The following is a 13,635-nucleotide window of genomic DNA, read 5'->3' on the forward strand; positions in this document are numbered from 1 at the left end:
ATGCATCAAGAGGTAGTTATAGTGGAGAGAAAGCAAATCAAGTCTCTTGAACTCAAGCATTAGTCTCCAACTAGTTAGTTATATGTGATCTTGAGCAAATTATCTAAGCAGAATTACTTAATCTCTGAGGACCTCAGTTTTCGTATCTACATGTAAAGCAAAATTAATAATAATAATACTTTATACATATCCAGAATTGTGAAATCAAAATTAGATTACTCATATTAAAAACCCTCTTAGTAGATAAAGAGGTACTATACATATATGAAATGTTATTCTTATTATTATATACCTATCATTATTTAATTCTTTATTCTGGGGGATGAGGAACAGGTTATAATTAAGCTCCCCGTGACCACATGGGGTGGATACTAGTTTTTCACTGGTAGGCTGTTACAACCTATCAAACTGTTATATTATATTCAATTAATATTCAACAGGTATTCTGAATCACCAAAGGTAATTCCTGGTATTCACAGAATCAGTGAAAATATACCTTATAAATAATTATAATTATACCAATTTCAGATTAGCAGGTGAAACTGAATATTTCATCAATTAGGATTAAATAAAGGTGCTGAGCTCCAGTTGGCAGTTACCATGCATGCCTTGCACCAGAGATCAAGATGCCTGGGCTTGAGACCCAGATCTGTCACCAACAGCTTGTGAAACGTGTTCCTTTCTGGGAACTTCAGGTTCCTCTTCTGTAAAATGAGAATGTTAACATACCTCTAATTTTCCAGCTATAATTTCCTGGGAATTTCATTTATGAGCAAAGGTCTTTGATTTGACTCATAAACGTCATAAAGGAATGCAGCTCTTCACTAGCCTTGTGAAGTACACCTTCTATCCAAGTGTACTTCTGATGCAAAATTTGCCGTATGTAATATGTAAAAGCTAAGATAAAAAAGCCATTAGTTACAAATCCAATGCCAAAAGGCTCAGCCTAAACAGCAATTAAAATGAGTCTTGCTGCATAATTAAAGGGCATATGCTATATTTCAGGCCCAGTCAATAAGAGGTCTTGCACAGAGAAGCTCAAGACTTGGACGGAACAAAAGTATGTCCCGCAAGTAACAAGTTCTTCAGTTTCCATTTAATTACTATCTTAAACCATCCTGTATAATCTTATGATTATCCTGGCATGTCTTTGCTCCCAAGGTAAAAAATATACTGTCTAGTAAACAATAATGCAAAAATGAAAAACTAGTTTGAAATGGCCTCTTAAGCTAAGCCAGTTGTTTCCAAATCTAAACGAGTTTTTATTATGGTGGTGTTGTGTAAATTACCTTTCCAGGAGCTTTACCTTTATATTTAATATAAACAACGCTGTTATCTGCCCCATTTCTATCTGGTCACTTTTAGTGGGACAATTAAGGCCTGAAGGCTTTTTTTTTTTTAATGTTTATTTATTTATTTTGAGAGAAAGAGAGGGGGAGGTGCCGAGAGAGAGAGAGAGAGAGGGAGAGAGAGAATCCCAAGTGGGCTCTGCACTGTCAGTGCAGAGCCCGATGAGGAGCTCCATCTCATGAACCTTGAGGTCATGACCTGAGCCAAAATCAAGAGTGGGATGCCCAACCGAATGAGCCACCCAGGTGCCCCTGAAGGCTTTTTTTTTTTAACTTCAAGAAACATATGTATACATTTCCCCAAAGAGAAGTGAGAGGAGTCCTTTGGTTGGATTGTGAAAATGGGTAATAATAATAATTAGAGACTTTAATTGAATAATTAATTCAACTAAGACTTATGACAAAAAGAAAAGATGGGGTAAAATAAAAGATAATTTATGAAATTGCATTAAGACTCATCTCAAAAAGACCTCATTGTAGGGAAACTGGATGGATTCCACATTGGTAATGAAGCTAAGGGTCAGAGGTTGTTACTTTTATTCTTTTTTAAATCCCAGTACAACTGAGGCATGAGCAATGCAAACACCAAGGTAGGGGGCCTCAGCCAAGGGCTTGCTGATCCTTCTTTCTCATCAATTTTAAGAGAAAATACACTCCGGCCAACACCTGTCATTGGCATTCAGAATCTTTGGGGCTCTCTCTTCCCCCCCACTCCACCCCTAGCTGCCTCTCCTTCTGGCATCATTTTTTATAACACTTAGCATACACGGTCTTGAAAAGCCTCCTTACTTGAAATTTTCCTTTTGAGGCCATTCTGAAGAGTTTATCTTAAAACTATTCTTAGATGAAAAACCAAATGTTCTAAAGCATGATAAATGGGTGGTAATTACCAAGTTTGTTTTTGACAAAAAAGCAGGTATTCAGACCCTTCACAACTCTCCCAATGCACTGTGGCATTTGTACAGACAACATTCGATCTGTCCCAGCCTTGCCAGTGCCCCCTCAATCCTTAGGATCGATCCTTCATGATGAACTGTAATCTCTCAAGGGACATCAAATGGTAGTTACACTGAACCAAGTTGAATATGATCCTATGGTCTTCCAAACAGTTGAAATCCTCCTTCCTCGGAGACACAGAAATGCGCGTAGAGTCGCAAATAATCAAGGATGGCTACGGGGGATGGGTGAGTGATGGTGGCTCCAATGTATAACCTTTTAAAATGTAAATGAAATGTATGTTTTTTCCTATAGCAGGTATAGATGAACATAATATTTCTATGTGTAAATACACATACAAATATAAGCAGAATGTATACTTCTAGTCATAACGGCTCTCTGGGAAAAAAGTGCATATTCAGGTAATGTGATACCTCTTACTGGACCAAAAGTGAATGGGATCAAAAAGTCATCCGCCCACGTTAAGAGAGACAGAACTGCTATGTCAGGGGCTCAAATGCTTGGGCCTCTGGGGTAAGACCCTTCCAGTTTGCAAACCCTAAATCTAGCACTCTGGTCCAGTTACAGGCACTGCATTCTTTACCTTGTGCACCTGGGGTATGGACACTTGCACACAGCCCTTCCACGTCAGAAGTACCTACCTGGTGTCTGTTCGGGTGTCCCACCGAGAGCTGGAGCAGACTGCTCATGCCTGGTCAACCTCATAGCTTAAAAATCAACAACAACTCTATTTAAATAAGCATTAAAAACAACTTGAGCCTAGAAAATACACTCAGTGCTAACTCACTGGATAGGAGGGGCATGTTCAAGTTTCGTTGTCCCATTTGTAATTAATGTTGCACAAGAGATGTTTGAGTCACAAAAGCTTTGTGGTTTTATGTGAATCTCAAGAACATCCTTGAATGTTATTTCAACTCTTAATCTTCAAAATTGTTATGTGGAGTCAGTTAACAAGAAAGAACAATAAATGAACTTTATATCCCCAAAGTGACGAGTTAAGTTATAAAAGAACTGAGAAATTCATAGAAATTGTCATTTATTTAATCTAGATATCAGTTTCTAGGATCTGATTCAGTCTTTCCTGTAGCCTAGCACTAATACAGGTTATTCCTAAATGGCCACCTGCTATTATCTCTGCTCCCTGAAAAACTGAGCTATTGGTGGCTTAAAGGGCTTTCATTGACTCCTTCCAAACTTCACAAAATCACATTTCTATAGCTTGTCATAAATTAGAGAAAAATGCAATAAATAAAATCAAATCATATTTATGATTCAAAATGATTATGCTATATAAGGTTGTCTTCTAATAAATGCCAATGAAAAAAGCAAACCTTTTCACTTCTGACAGGATAAGAAATATGTCTTATGGGGTTGTGTTATGGATATCACAGCAGTTGTTTAAAAATTAAATCATTTAATAAATTTTACAAGTTAGTAACGTATTTAAATGTGCCCATTCACTGGTATGGTGATTTAGTTATGAATTTTTAATTATTCGTCATTCACGAGCCATTGCTAATCATTAGTGGTCATTTAGTCATTTGGTAATTTAGGGAAATTTTTGTTCTCTTTCCAAGTGCAATATAAAGAAAGACCTTTAGAAAACAAGTATATGTGGTCTTTTTTTAAGTTGGCGATGAAGCTTCTTTTTATGTATAAATTATCTGGTGAAGTTGTGCAGAAATTCAACTTCTCCTCAGCCTGGTTCTTCCTTTTCAAAAGCAACCCTTATTTTTGGTTTGTCTGGGAGCTTGTTTGACTGTCTCCATCATGCATGAAAAGCAAATGTACGCCAAATTTCCACTCTGCCTCCTCCGCTGCCATGGGTCTGACCTATCTACATCTTTTTGGGGAAGCTCTTTGGTTACAAGGTTGGTCGTGCACACCTTCGTATCATAGGACTTAGGAGCGAGTGGGGCTTCTGCGTTTCTGGCCAGGCCTCAGTGGATTTGTTGCCGTCTACATTTCAAAACAATCTACTGCTGGACCAGGGCTTTGCTTCACCCACAAACTGGAAAAAGCCCCCCATAGCACTGACATCCCTGGGGTGACCCTCTAGAGAATCTGAAGCCCAAAACTGCTGAAGGAGCTCAGTTTGCTAAATATGCTACTCTCTGTGAACATTCGACAAGACAAGGCAGCCTGAGAAAGACATTAAACAGATTTCAAGGAAGGATGGAAGAAGATACTCAACGAATTTTGGAAGTTAAGGTCTCAGGGAGGGAGAGGGCCCTCTTGGATTCCACAGGCCCCTTCACGCTGTCTCTCAGAGAACGCACACTCTTCTGGCGGTTCCTCGCAAAACGAGCCCTCTTGATCTTCCACAATGCCGCATCACTGAGATTAGCGACATTGGTCCTTACAGCAGTGATAGCTGTGCAAAAGGAATCAGATGTTATTTTCTTTAACAGGCTACGTAGCACAACTAGTTTGAAACAATCCATCTGTGTATATTTTCAAGATTAAAATACATCTTTCATGGATACATGAATCATTCATCTCTCTTTCTGTGGTGGGTCTTATATAAAAAGTCATCACTATAGGGGCACCTGGGTGGCTCACTCGGTTAGGCATCCGACTCCTGATTTCTGCTCAGATCATGATCTCACGGTCATGAGATGGAACCCTGCATCTGACTCTGCACTGGGCATGGAGTCTGCTTGGGATTCTCTCTCTCCCTCTTCCTCTGCCCCTTTCCAGCACTCTCGCTCTCAAAAAAAGTCATCGCTATTGCCTATCATGACTATTGCCTATGATTTTCCCTTTCTCTTATTTTTAATTTTTTAAAAATTTTATTTTAGAGAGAGAGTATGCAAGTGGGGGAGAGGGGCAGAGAGGCAGAAGGGAAGAGAGAGAGACTCTTAAGCAAGCTCCATGCTCAGTGCAGAGCTGGACACAGGGCTCAATCCCACGACCCTGGGATCATGACCTGAGCCAAAAATCAAGAGTCAGACATTCAATCGACTGAGCCACCCAAGCACCTCTCACCTATGATTTTTCTGTTTAGACTGTAAGATTGCATTGTCTAATTTTTATTATCACTGGATAAATGGTTGAGTGACCAACTTTTCCCATCTATTTAGAACTGTAGGTAACTAACTGATTAATAAGCATGTAAGAGTGAATTTGCAAAGTGTAAATATATCTCACAAAACTGTTCACAAACATTGCGTGATGACTGAATAATATTTAAGAAACACACCATCAGAAATGGTTATCATAGGTCCTCAGGGAAATGAGAAGAGTTTTGAGGCTGGAATGCCAGAAAATGGTTAACCTATGGATTACTAAAGAGTTACTCAATAAATATTTGATAAACTGAGTTCATGAAGTCAGGGTATCCTTCATAATGGGAAATTAAGTTACAGGCATAGTATTGTCTGCTTTTCTAGCAGGTACAAAAACAGTTACTGTGACTGTTTAAGGCAAGCTCTTCTTTTGCTTACTTGTAGGAAAAGGAAATTCTTTGTTACAATCCAAATGTAGCTGAGCTTCCAAAGAAAGTGTCTCAAATCTGTTGACAAAGAACTCCCAGCTCAAAGCAGGAATATCTTGCTTAAGAAAATGCAGGAGTAAAAGCTTGCTCAGTATTGTGGGTCGATCTTTAACCACAGTATCAAATTGGAAATCAAGACAAAGACACAGACCCTGGGGTAGAGAGGGGAGAAAAGGTAAGTCAGATGTAAACATCTAAGCTACTTCAAAGCAGCTACACTAAGCAAAGTCAGTAAAACGAGGTAACCTCCTCAATCCATACATATAATGTAATATAGGATAATATAATGTAGAATACTCCAACTAAAATCTTTTTTCATTGCAAGTCTGGTAGAAATAAAATACAGAAGAGGAACTTCTACTTGTAGAATCTCTCTTGAATTTTAGTTCAGAAATCTAAATTAAATGTATGTTACTGGTTTTTAGATGCATTCCCTAATAACCACTTGATCCAAATGCTCTCAAACCAATGTTTCTTTTTTCAATGTCTGTAGTTTCTATCAAGAGAATCATACTTCCAAAGCTACATTGTAGAATACACAATACGGTTTTCTAATTCCCTTTCAATGCTATATTCTGTGGTTCTGAAAGAAAGTAAACTCATCTTGTCATCTTGGAATATGAGTGGAACACCGAATCTTAAAAAATCAAAGTTGGAATGGATTGAGCTTCCACTTCTCTAGTATATGAGCCTGCTTACCATTCCCCCTGGCTCCTCTTTTTTAAAATTTATTTATTTAAATTCAAGTTAGTTAACATACAGTGTACTATTGGTTTCAAGAGTAGAACTCAGTGATTCATCACTCACATATAACACACAGTGCTCATCCCAACAAATGCCCTCCTTAATGCCCATCACCCATTTAGCCCATTCCCCCACCCATGAAACTTAAAAGCCATGCTTCACTCAACCATTCTATTAATTCATTCAACTCTCATCTGTTGAGTGCCTCCTACATTCCACACCCTGAGCAGGGATAGGACCAACAGAAAAGGCCTATCCAGAAGACAACTGGGAATTTTTATAAGAGAAGATGTGAGTCCACACTTAGCAAAACCATCTCATTTCTCAGCTCCTGTGCTTTCTTCTTGGTCCCTTTTAGAGGAAGAACCTTTACTCTGGATTGGAAGCAGTGTATACACTCAATAGTTAAGAATGTGGACTTTATTATGACTCAGACCTGAGTTTGCTCTGCCACGTACTAGCCATGTGACTCTGAAAAAGTTACCTACCCCTTCTGACCCTCAGCTTCTCTATCTATAAAATGGGAACCCACAAGGTTATTGTGGGGATTAAATGAGACCATGGATGATGGGACACTTCTAATACACTGTCCTGGAAAGACAGGACCTATTTGACAAATTTTAACTTTTGCCATGATTATTAATTTTAATTATAATGATATAATAATAAGCCAGGTGCCATTGTGGGGAAACAGGAGATCAGACCTTTGGAGGTTCTAGTCTCCGTTCTACTACTAATTCACTCTGTGTCCTTTAAAAAGTCACATTCTGGGGCATCTGGGTGGCTTAGTCGGTTGAGTGTCCCAACTTCAGCCTAGGTCATGATCTGGCTGTTCCTGAGTTCGAGCCCCACATCAGGCTCTGTGCTGACAGCTCAGAGCCTGGAGCCTGTTTTAGATTCTGTGTCTCCCTCTCTCTCTCTGCCCCTCCCCCGCTCATGCTCTGTCTCCCTCAAAAAAAAAAAATAAATAAAATAAAAAATAAAAAGTCACATCATCTCTCCGAGACTTGGCTTCTCCAATTATAAAATAAAGGTGCCAAACAAAATAAATGCACAACTCTCTCCAGGTCTCATATTTCATGTTCCTTTGACTTTAATTTGTGGTGTTTCATTTTGATAGCATATTTGCCTTCTCATGTTTTGCTTTGATTTATACAATAATTCATCACAGAGATTTCTCTTAAAGTAACTAGCAATTAAAGACAAGAGCTCCCAGCCCAGGAACCAGCCAAATAGTATAAGATAAACCAGCTTAGTGTAAAAATCTGCCATAAAAAAAAAAAGTTATACCATAATTATATCTGTCAAAAGTGACATCGCCATATGGACAAAGAAAAGAAAGTATTGACAAATAAAAACAAAAGGTCTGTTAATAAGGTGTGGTTCTGGGATATTTTCCCATTTGAAAATTCCCACTGTTTTTGTCCTCCTTCTCCTCCTCCTCCTCCTCCTCCTCTTCCTCATCATCATCATCATCACTACTGTATGTGTTTATACCGCTACGATTTGGTTGACCAGAGCACCATCTGCAGAGCAGATAACACACATCTGAGGGCCGTCACCTGCAATGCCGGCCTCTTTATGGTGTCAAGCAGGAGACCGGCCCTGGTAGCCACGGCTGGGTTGACATCCTCCACAGCTGTCAGAAAGCAGCAGAAGGCATGTGCCAGGGAGTACTTCAGCAGGTGGTTTTTGGTGACTGAGTGAATATCCAAAAATCTACAAATTACAGCCACTTTCTCCACTGCAAAGTAAAAGGCAGAGGGGAAAAAAAGGGGGGGGGGGACATTTAATAAGCTAAGAACTGAACACATAAAGAAAAAGTTAACTCTGGGCCCCCACACACTATTTTGAAATACCAAAAGGAAATTTTAATGCCACCTTCTTGCATGTTCCATCTCATCTGGCAACAGAGACCATTTCTACCTAGTGCAGTACTTTCCTGTGGGTTTGCCTTTTTTTTTTTTATTGTCTTCCTCACTGTTTAATTCAAACTACATTTCAAACTATTCAAAATGTCTCCATGCTCATTTCTTTGCTCATTCCATAAGACCTTCTGTGGACCACACAGGGAGACAGGAGGTGTCCACCAGGCCTGGCTTTAGATTCTAGATCCCCTACTCTACCCTTAATATGTCATGATGTGAAATGACAACAAATGGACTTCCCAGGGCTATAGCAGCTACATATTTTTTATATGCAATATATGCTTTCTTACTTGATAGATTTTTTTAATTAAGTTTCTTTAATTCTAGTACAGTTAACATACAGTGCTATATTAGTTTCAGATGTGTAATATAGTGATTCAATAATTCCATACATTGCTCAGTGCTCATCATGTTAAGTGTACTCTTTAATCCCCATCACCTATTATCTCACCCATCCCCCCACCCTACTCCATAAGTCAGTCAGTCTAATTATTCTGAAACTCTATATTAAATGACTCCAGGGGCGCCTGGGCGGCTCAGTCAGTTAAACGTCCAACTTCAGCTCAAGTTGTGATCTCACAGTTCATGAGTTTGAGCCCCACATTGGGCTCTGTGCTGACAGCTTGGAGTCTGGAGTCTGCTTGGGATGCTGTGTCTCCCTCTCTCTCTGCCCCTTCCTTGCTCATGCTCTGTCTCTCTCTGTGTCTGAAAAATTAATAAACATTGAAAAAATTATATTAAATGACTCCAGGCACCCTTAAAACATGGCTTTATAAGAAGTTAAAGTAACTAGTTAAGTAACAGAGTGCCATGAAAATAAAACTTTCATTACTTTGTTGAAAGCATTCCAGCAGCCTAGAATATTCTTCCTGTTCTCCTCTACTTATTGCTATTGCACCATCTTAAAGAATATGCTGCTGAGATTCTACTTGTTCTGTAAAGTCTACTCTGACCTAGAATGGCCTTTTGGTCTCATGAACTCCTACAAAAATACTACTCATTTACATCCTATTCATTTACATAAGATATTTGTGTGCTCATATATAGCTATATGACATGTCTTCTTTTGTGGTCTTGAGTTATATTTGTATCTTTAGTTTCTTTTTTTAAATTTTTTTTAACATTTATTTACTTCTGAGAGACCGAGAAAGAGACAGTGTAAGCAGGTGAGCAGTAGAGAGAGAGGGAGACACAGAATCTGAAACAGGCTCCAGGCTCTGAGCTGTCAGCACAGAGCCCGACGCGGGGCTCAAACTCACAGACTGCAAGACCATGACCTGAGCTGAAGTCGGACACTTAACCAACTGAGCCACCCAGGCGCCCCTGTATCTTTAGTTTCTTAACCTCCTACGTGTTTATATTTGGCTTGATCAATTAAATTAGTAGTTTCTTGAGAGCAGGAATCTGCTCTTACATTTCTTTTTATTGGTCCCATAGTACCTAGTACATATAATACTTATCAGTAAATTCACCAATTCACTTATTTTAAAAACATATACTTAAAAATATATTTATATATTTAAAAATGTGTGTGTGTGTGTGTGTGTGTGTGTGTGTGTGTAACTAAGAAACTATCCCAGGTACTTGGAGGAAGATGAAAGTAAGTGGAAAATGAATTGTTACAGACTCAATGTTTGCGTTCCTCTCCCTCCACACCAAAATTTGTATGTTAAAGCCCTAACCCCAATGTGATGGCATTTGGAGGTGGGGCCTTTGGGAGATAATTAGGTTTAAATGAAATCATGAGGGCAGGGCCCCCATGATGGGATTTGTATCATTATAAGAAGAGGAAGGGAACCAGAGCTTTCTACCTTTCTCTCTACCATGTGGGACACAGAGAGGAGGCAGTCATCTACAAGACCGGGAGGGAGACCTTGCCAAGGAACCATATGTGCCGGCACCTTGACCTTGGACTTCCCAGCCTCCAGAACTGTGAGAAATAAATGTCTGCTGTTTAAGTCCCCCAGTCTACGGTGTTCTGCTACTACACGAGCAACCTAAGCACACTAACATATGAGTCATTCACAAGTCTTGGCTTAAAAGTCAAGTCAACGAAAAGAAATAGGAAAGGCACAGCTATAACTGAAATGTAATTTTTAAAGCTATAAATGCCACTAATGAGGTGTAAATAAAATGCCAAGGAGACCAAGAGATAAAGAAATAACTTTCCACTGAGGGAACCAAGAAGGTGGAACTCACTAGTGGCATTTGAAAGAGGATCAAATGGAGGCAGCATTTGAATGGACCTTGAAGGAAAGAGGATTTCAGATGGACAGCAGAGGGGCCAAGGCAAGGGTGATGGGAAGCAAGAAGCGATGGGGAAACTGCAAGGGTATGTTAGATAGAAGAGTAGGAAATGAGGCTCCAAACACTCACATTTAGACATCCAATGCGACAACATTGGATTTATCATATAAACCAGCCCCAGGGATTCACCTGGCACTGAAAAATAAGAACTCTTTGAGGTGGCTACAGATTACAGATGAACTCTTAACATATAACAGTCAACTCATCTAATGGAACTTCCATTTCTTGGAGGAATTTTGGACACACTAAAATACACAGAACCATTCAGTAAGGCACACCATGGCACGTGGGCCCTGCTTGGTGCTCCCTAAGAATAGGAGCCCTAGCAGACTGGGATGACAGTGAAGGCAGCAGATGCAAGGCTATAAGAACATGTCCAGGTTCCTTCCTTACCATGTTCCTCTGAGCACCTGCCATTCTAAGCACCAAGAAATTATACCCATCACTGCACCAGACTTGGTCCCTGATGTTTCAATGGCAAGGGCATAACAGCAGACTATCAAACTTCACTGAATTGCCTGCAGACTTTGTTAAAAATGTAGATTCCTGGCCTTACCAAAAATCTGCACTTTTAACATCCCCAGTTACTTTGTACCATGTTGTATTATATATTATGTTGACCACATAATATCATGTATTATGTTGACTATATAACTTACCATTCAAGCCAGGATCTATTTGAGAGTAAACAATTGTACAATTAATAAATGTACCTAGGAAACAGTCATAAAATAGGACTATCCCAGGCAAACCTGAACAGGGTCTTCCTCCATAAGAACCACTTTGCAAAATACTATTATAGAGGAAGCTCGATTAAGTTGAACCACCAAAGAACACTAGCAAGGAAGACAGCACTCTTTAAAAAGAAAGGAGAAAAGGGAAAGCCAACAAGAGACATCATGACTGGACATCTGGTTTACCTTGTAACCCCAAGAGAATTTTTAAGCTAACACAGAGGTTACCTGCTTCAAACCTCATCTTCCAGTCTTTGCTGTTGAAATTGCCATTTATAATTGTCCAGAAGATATCAGCACCATGAGGAAGTGACAAAGCATGGAGAAGCAGAGGAACTGCTAATGAAGACAGTTGGGAGAACTCAGATTTGACGACTCTCCACAGGCTGAGGAAGCAACAAGAAGCAAAGTGGTCAAAGTTGTGATAATGTTTCTAGACAACAAATATGAGGGTGTCTGGGTGGCTCAGTCGGTTAAGCGTTCGACTTCGGCTCAGGTCATAATCTCACAGTTTGTGAGTTCGAGCCCCACATTGGGCTCTATGCTGACAGCGTGCAGCCTGCTTAGATCCTCTGTCTCCCTCTCTCTCTGCTTCTCCCCCACTCACACGCATGCTCTCTCTCTCTCTCTGTCTCAAAAATAAATAAACTTTTAAAAAAAGGAAACAAACACAATTATCTTAGTTTATGGGAAATGTCGTTAACAAGTGACTGGTAGGAATGCTTTTGGTGAAATTACAGTCATCCACAAGACTATAAACCTCTGGTAAACTTTTCCTATGCTCTGTTCTGTTCATTTTTTTAAAGAGATTCCTTTTATGTAACAACATAGGAAAACGCCACTTAATATTACATATTAACATAAAAATTAAAAATCGTATATTAGAAATCAGATATATAAATGAGCAATGACTCAAACACTATACAAAACTGACATTAGTTCTGGGAGTGAAAGTGATTCTTTTTTAAAATTTTCTTATAGTGAACATCTGGGGAGTTTTGTTGGTTTTGCCTGCCCAGCAGCCTTTTCCTCTTTATTCTAGCAAAGAACAACTCTTTCTCTGTTAAGAACAGCCTCTCCACCCACTGGCAGGCCTGTCATTCAAGGTCTCCCCCTTCCTTAATCATCAAGAGTGAACACAAAACCAAGGTTTTTCAAAGTAGTTGAAGGAAGCAAACCATATACTAGAGCTGACAGAAAACCATCTCAGTGACACAAAAAAAAACCCCCTGGATTTCACCAGTTCCATATGGCCTTCCCAATTCTCTAAGGCAGCCTTGTTTGAAATTAGGAAAATAGTGTCCTTCCCCAGATCCGTCATTGTCCGTCATGGCTTTGGTATCAGAGTGGTACTTTGAGGAAAAACCTTGGCTACGTACCCCAAAGGCCAAGGTGGAGACCCCAGAGCACCAACAATTGATTTGGCCTGGGTCAATGGCCTGTAAGAGGCTGCTTTAACAACAAAAGTCAGTCCACATAGGATTCCCACTCCCATGGAATTCACAGAGCTTCTGCCTAACTACTCCTGACCCTGCTCCTTCAATGGCTTTTGCCTGGATTTGCTCATCCTTCTGTCCAGATCAGTCCTAGTCTTCCCCATATCCAGCTCAGCCAGGTCTACCCTTCCACCAGCTCCTCCCATTACACCTGTAGAGTCGCCATTTTATCATGAGGAAAGTTCTGGAGACCCTCCACCTTTCCCATTGTATGCTTCTGTACTGGTTTGAACCGTATTCCTACCCAAAATATTCCTAATCCCAACTAAGACTTCTTTTCCTTCTCTTTCATACTTTTCTCCCAAATATCAATCCTCCTCTGATTTCATTTGCCTCCCATCTTAGCCTGGATCCCAGAGTCAACCATTTCCTTACTCTAAAATTCCTTGTCCCCCTGACTTCTACCAAAATCACAAATCCCCACTTCTGAATAAACCCACATTGCCCCCTTTTCTCATCCACTCTCAGACCCCTGGGACTAACTTGTCCTACTAATTCCTGCTAACTTGATCCACCACAAACTGGTGCTAACTAATTTCAGCTTGACCCTGAAGCTGGTCATTCTTAGATTACTTCTGGTGGACACCCTACTGCTTTCTTCTATGAGTTATTCCATCCTTTTTT

The 13,635-nt window shown here is 39.8% G+C and overlaps 1 protein-coding gene across 1 annotated transcript in view; it reads right to left on the reverse strand.

Moving 5' to 3' along the window:
- Positions 1–13,635, reverse strand: part of UNC79 (unc-79 homolog, NALCN channel complex subunit) — a 220,239-nt gene that overhangs the window by 104,592 nt on the left and 102,012 nt on the right. Inside the window, 5 exon segments of the mRNA XM_049612255.1 lie at positions 2,948–3,013; positions 4,501–4,680; positions 5,753–5,954; positions 8,109–8,290; positions 11,744–11,901. Of these exon segments, the coding sequence (XP_049468212.1) occupies positions 2,948–3,013; positions 4,501–4,680; positions 5,753–5,954; positions 8,109–8,290; positions 11,744–11,901 (788 nt within the window).

Source organism: Panthera uncia (genome assembly GCF_023721935.1).
Source record: "Panthera uncia isolate 11264 chromosome B3 unlocalized genomic scaffold, Puncia_PCG_1.0 HiC_scaffold_1, whole genome shotgun sequence".
In the NCBI taxonomy this organism is placed as follows: domain Eukaryota; kingdom Metazoa; phylum Chordata; class Mammalia; order Carnivora; family Felidae; genus Panthera; species Panthera uncia.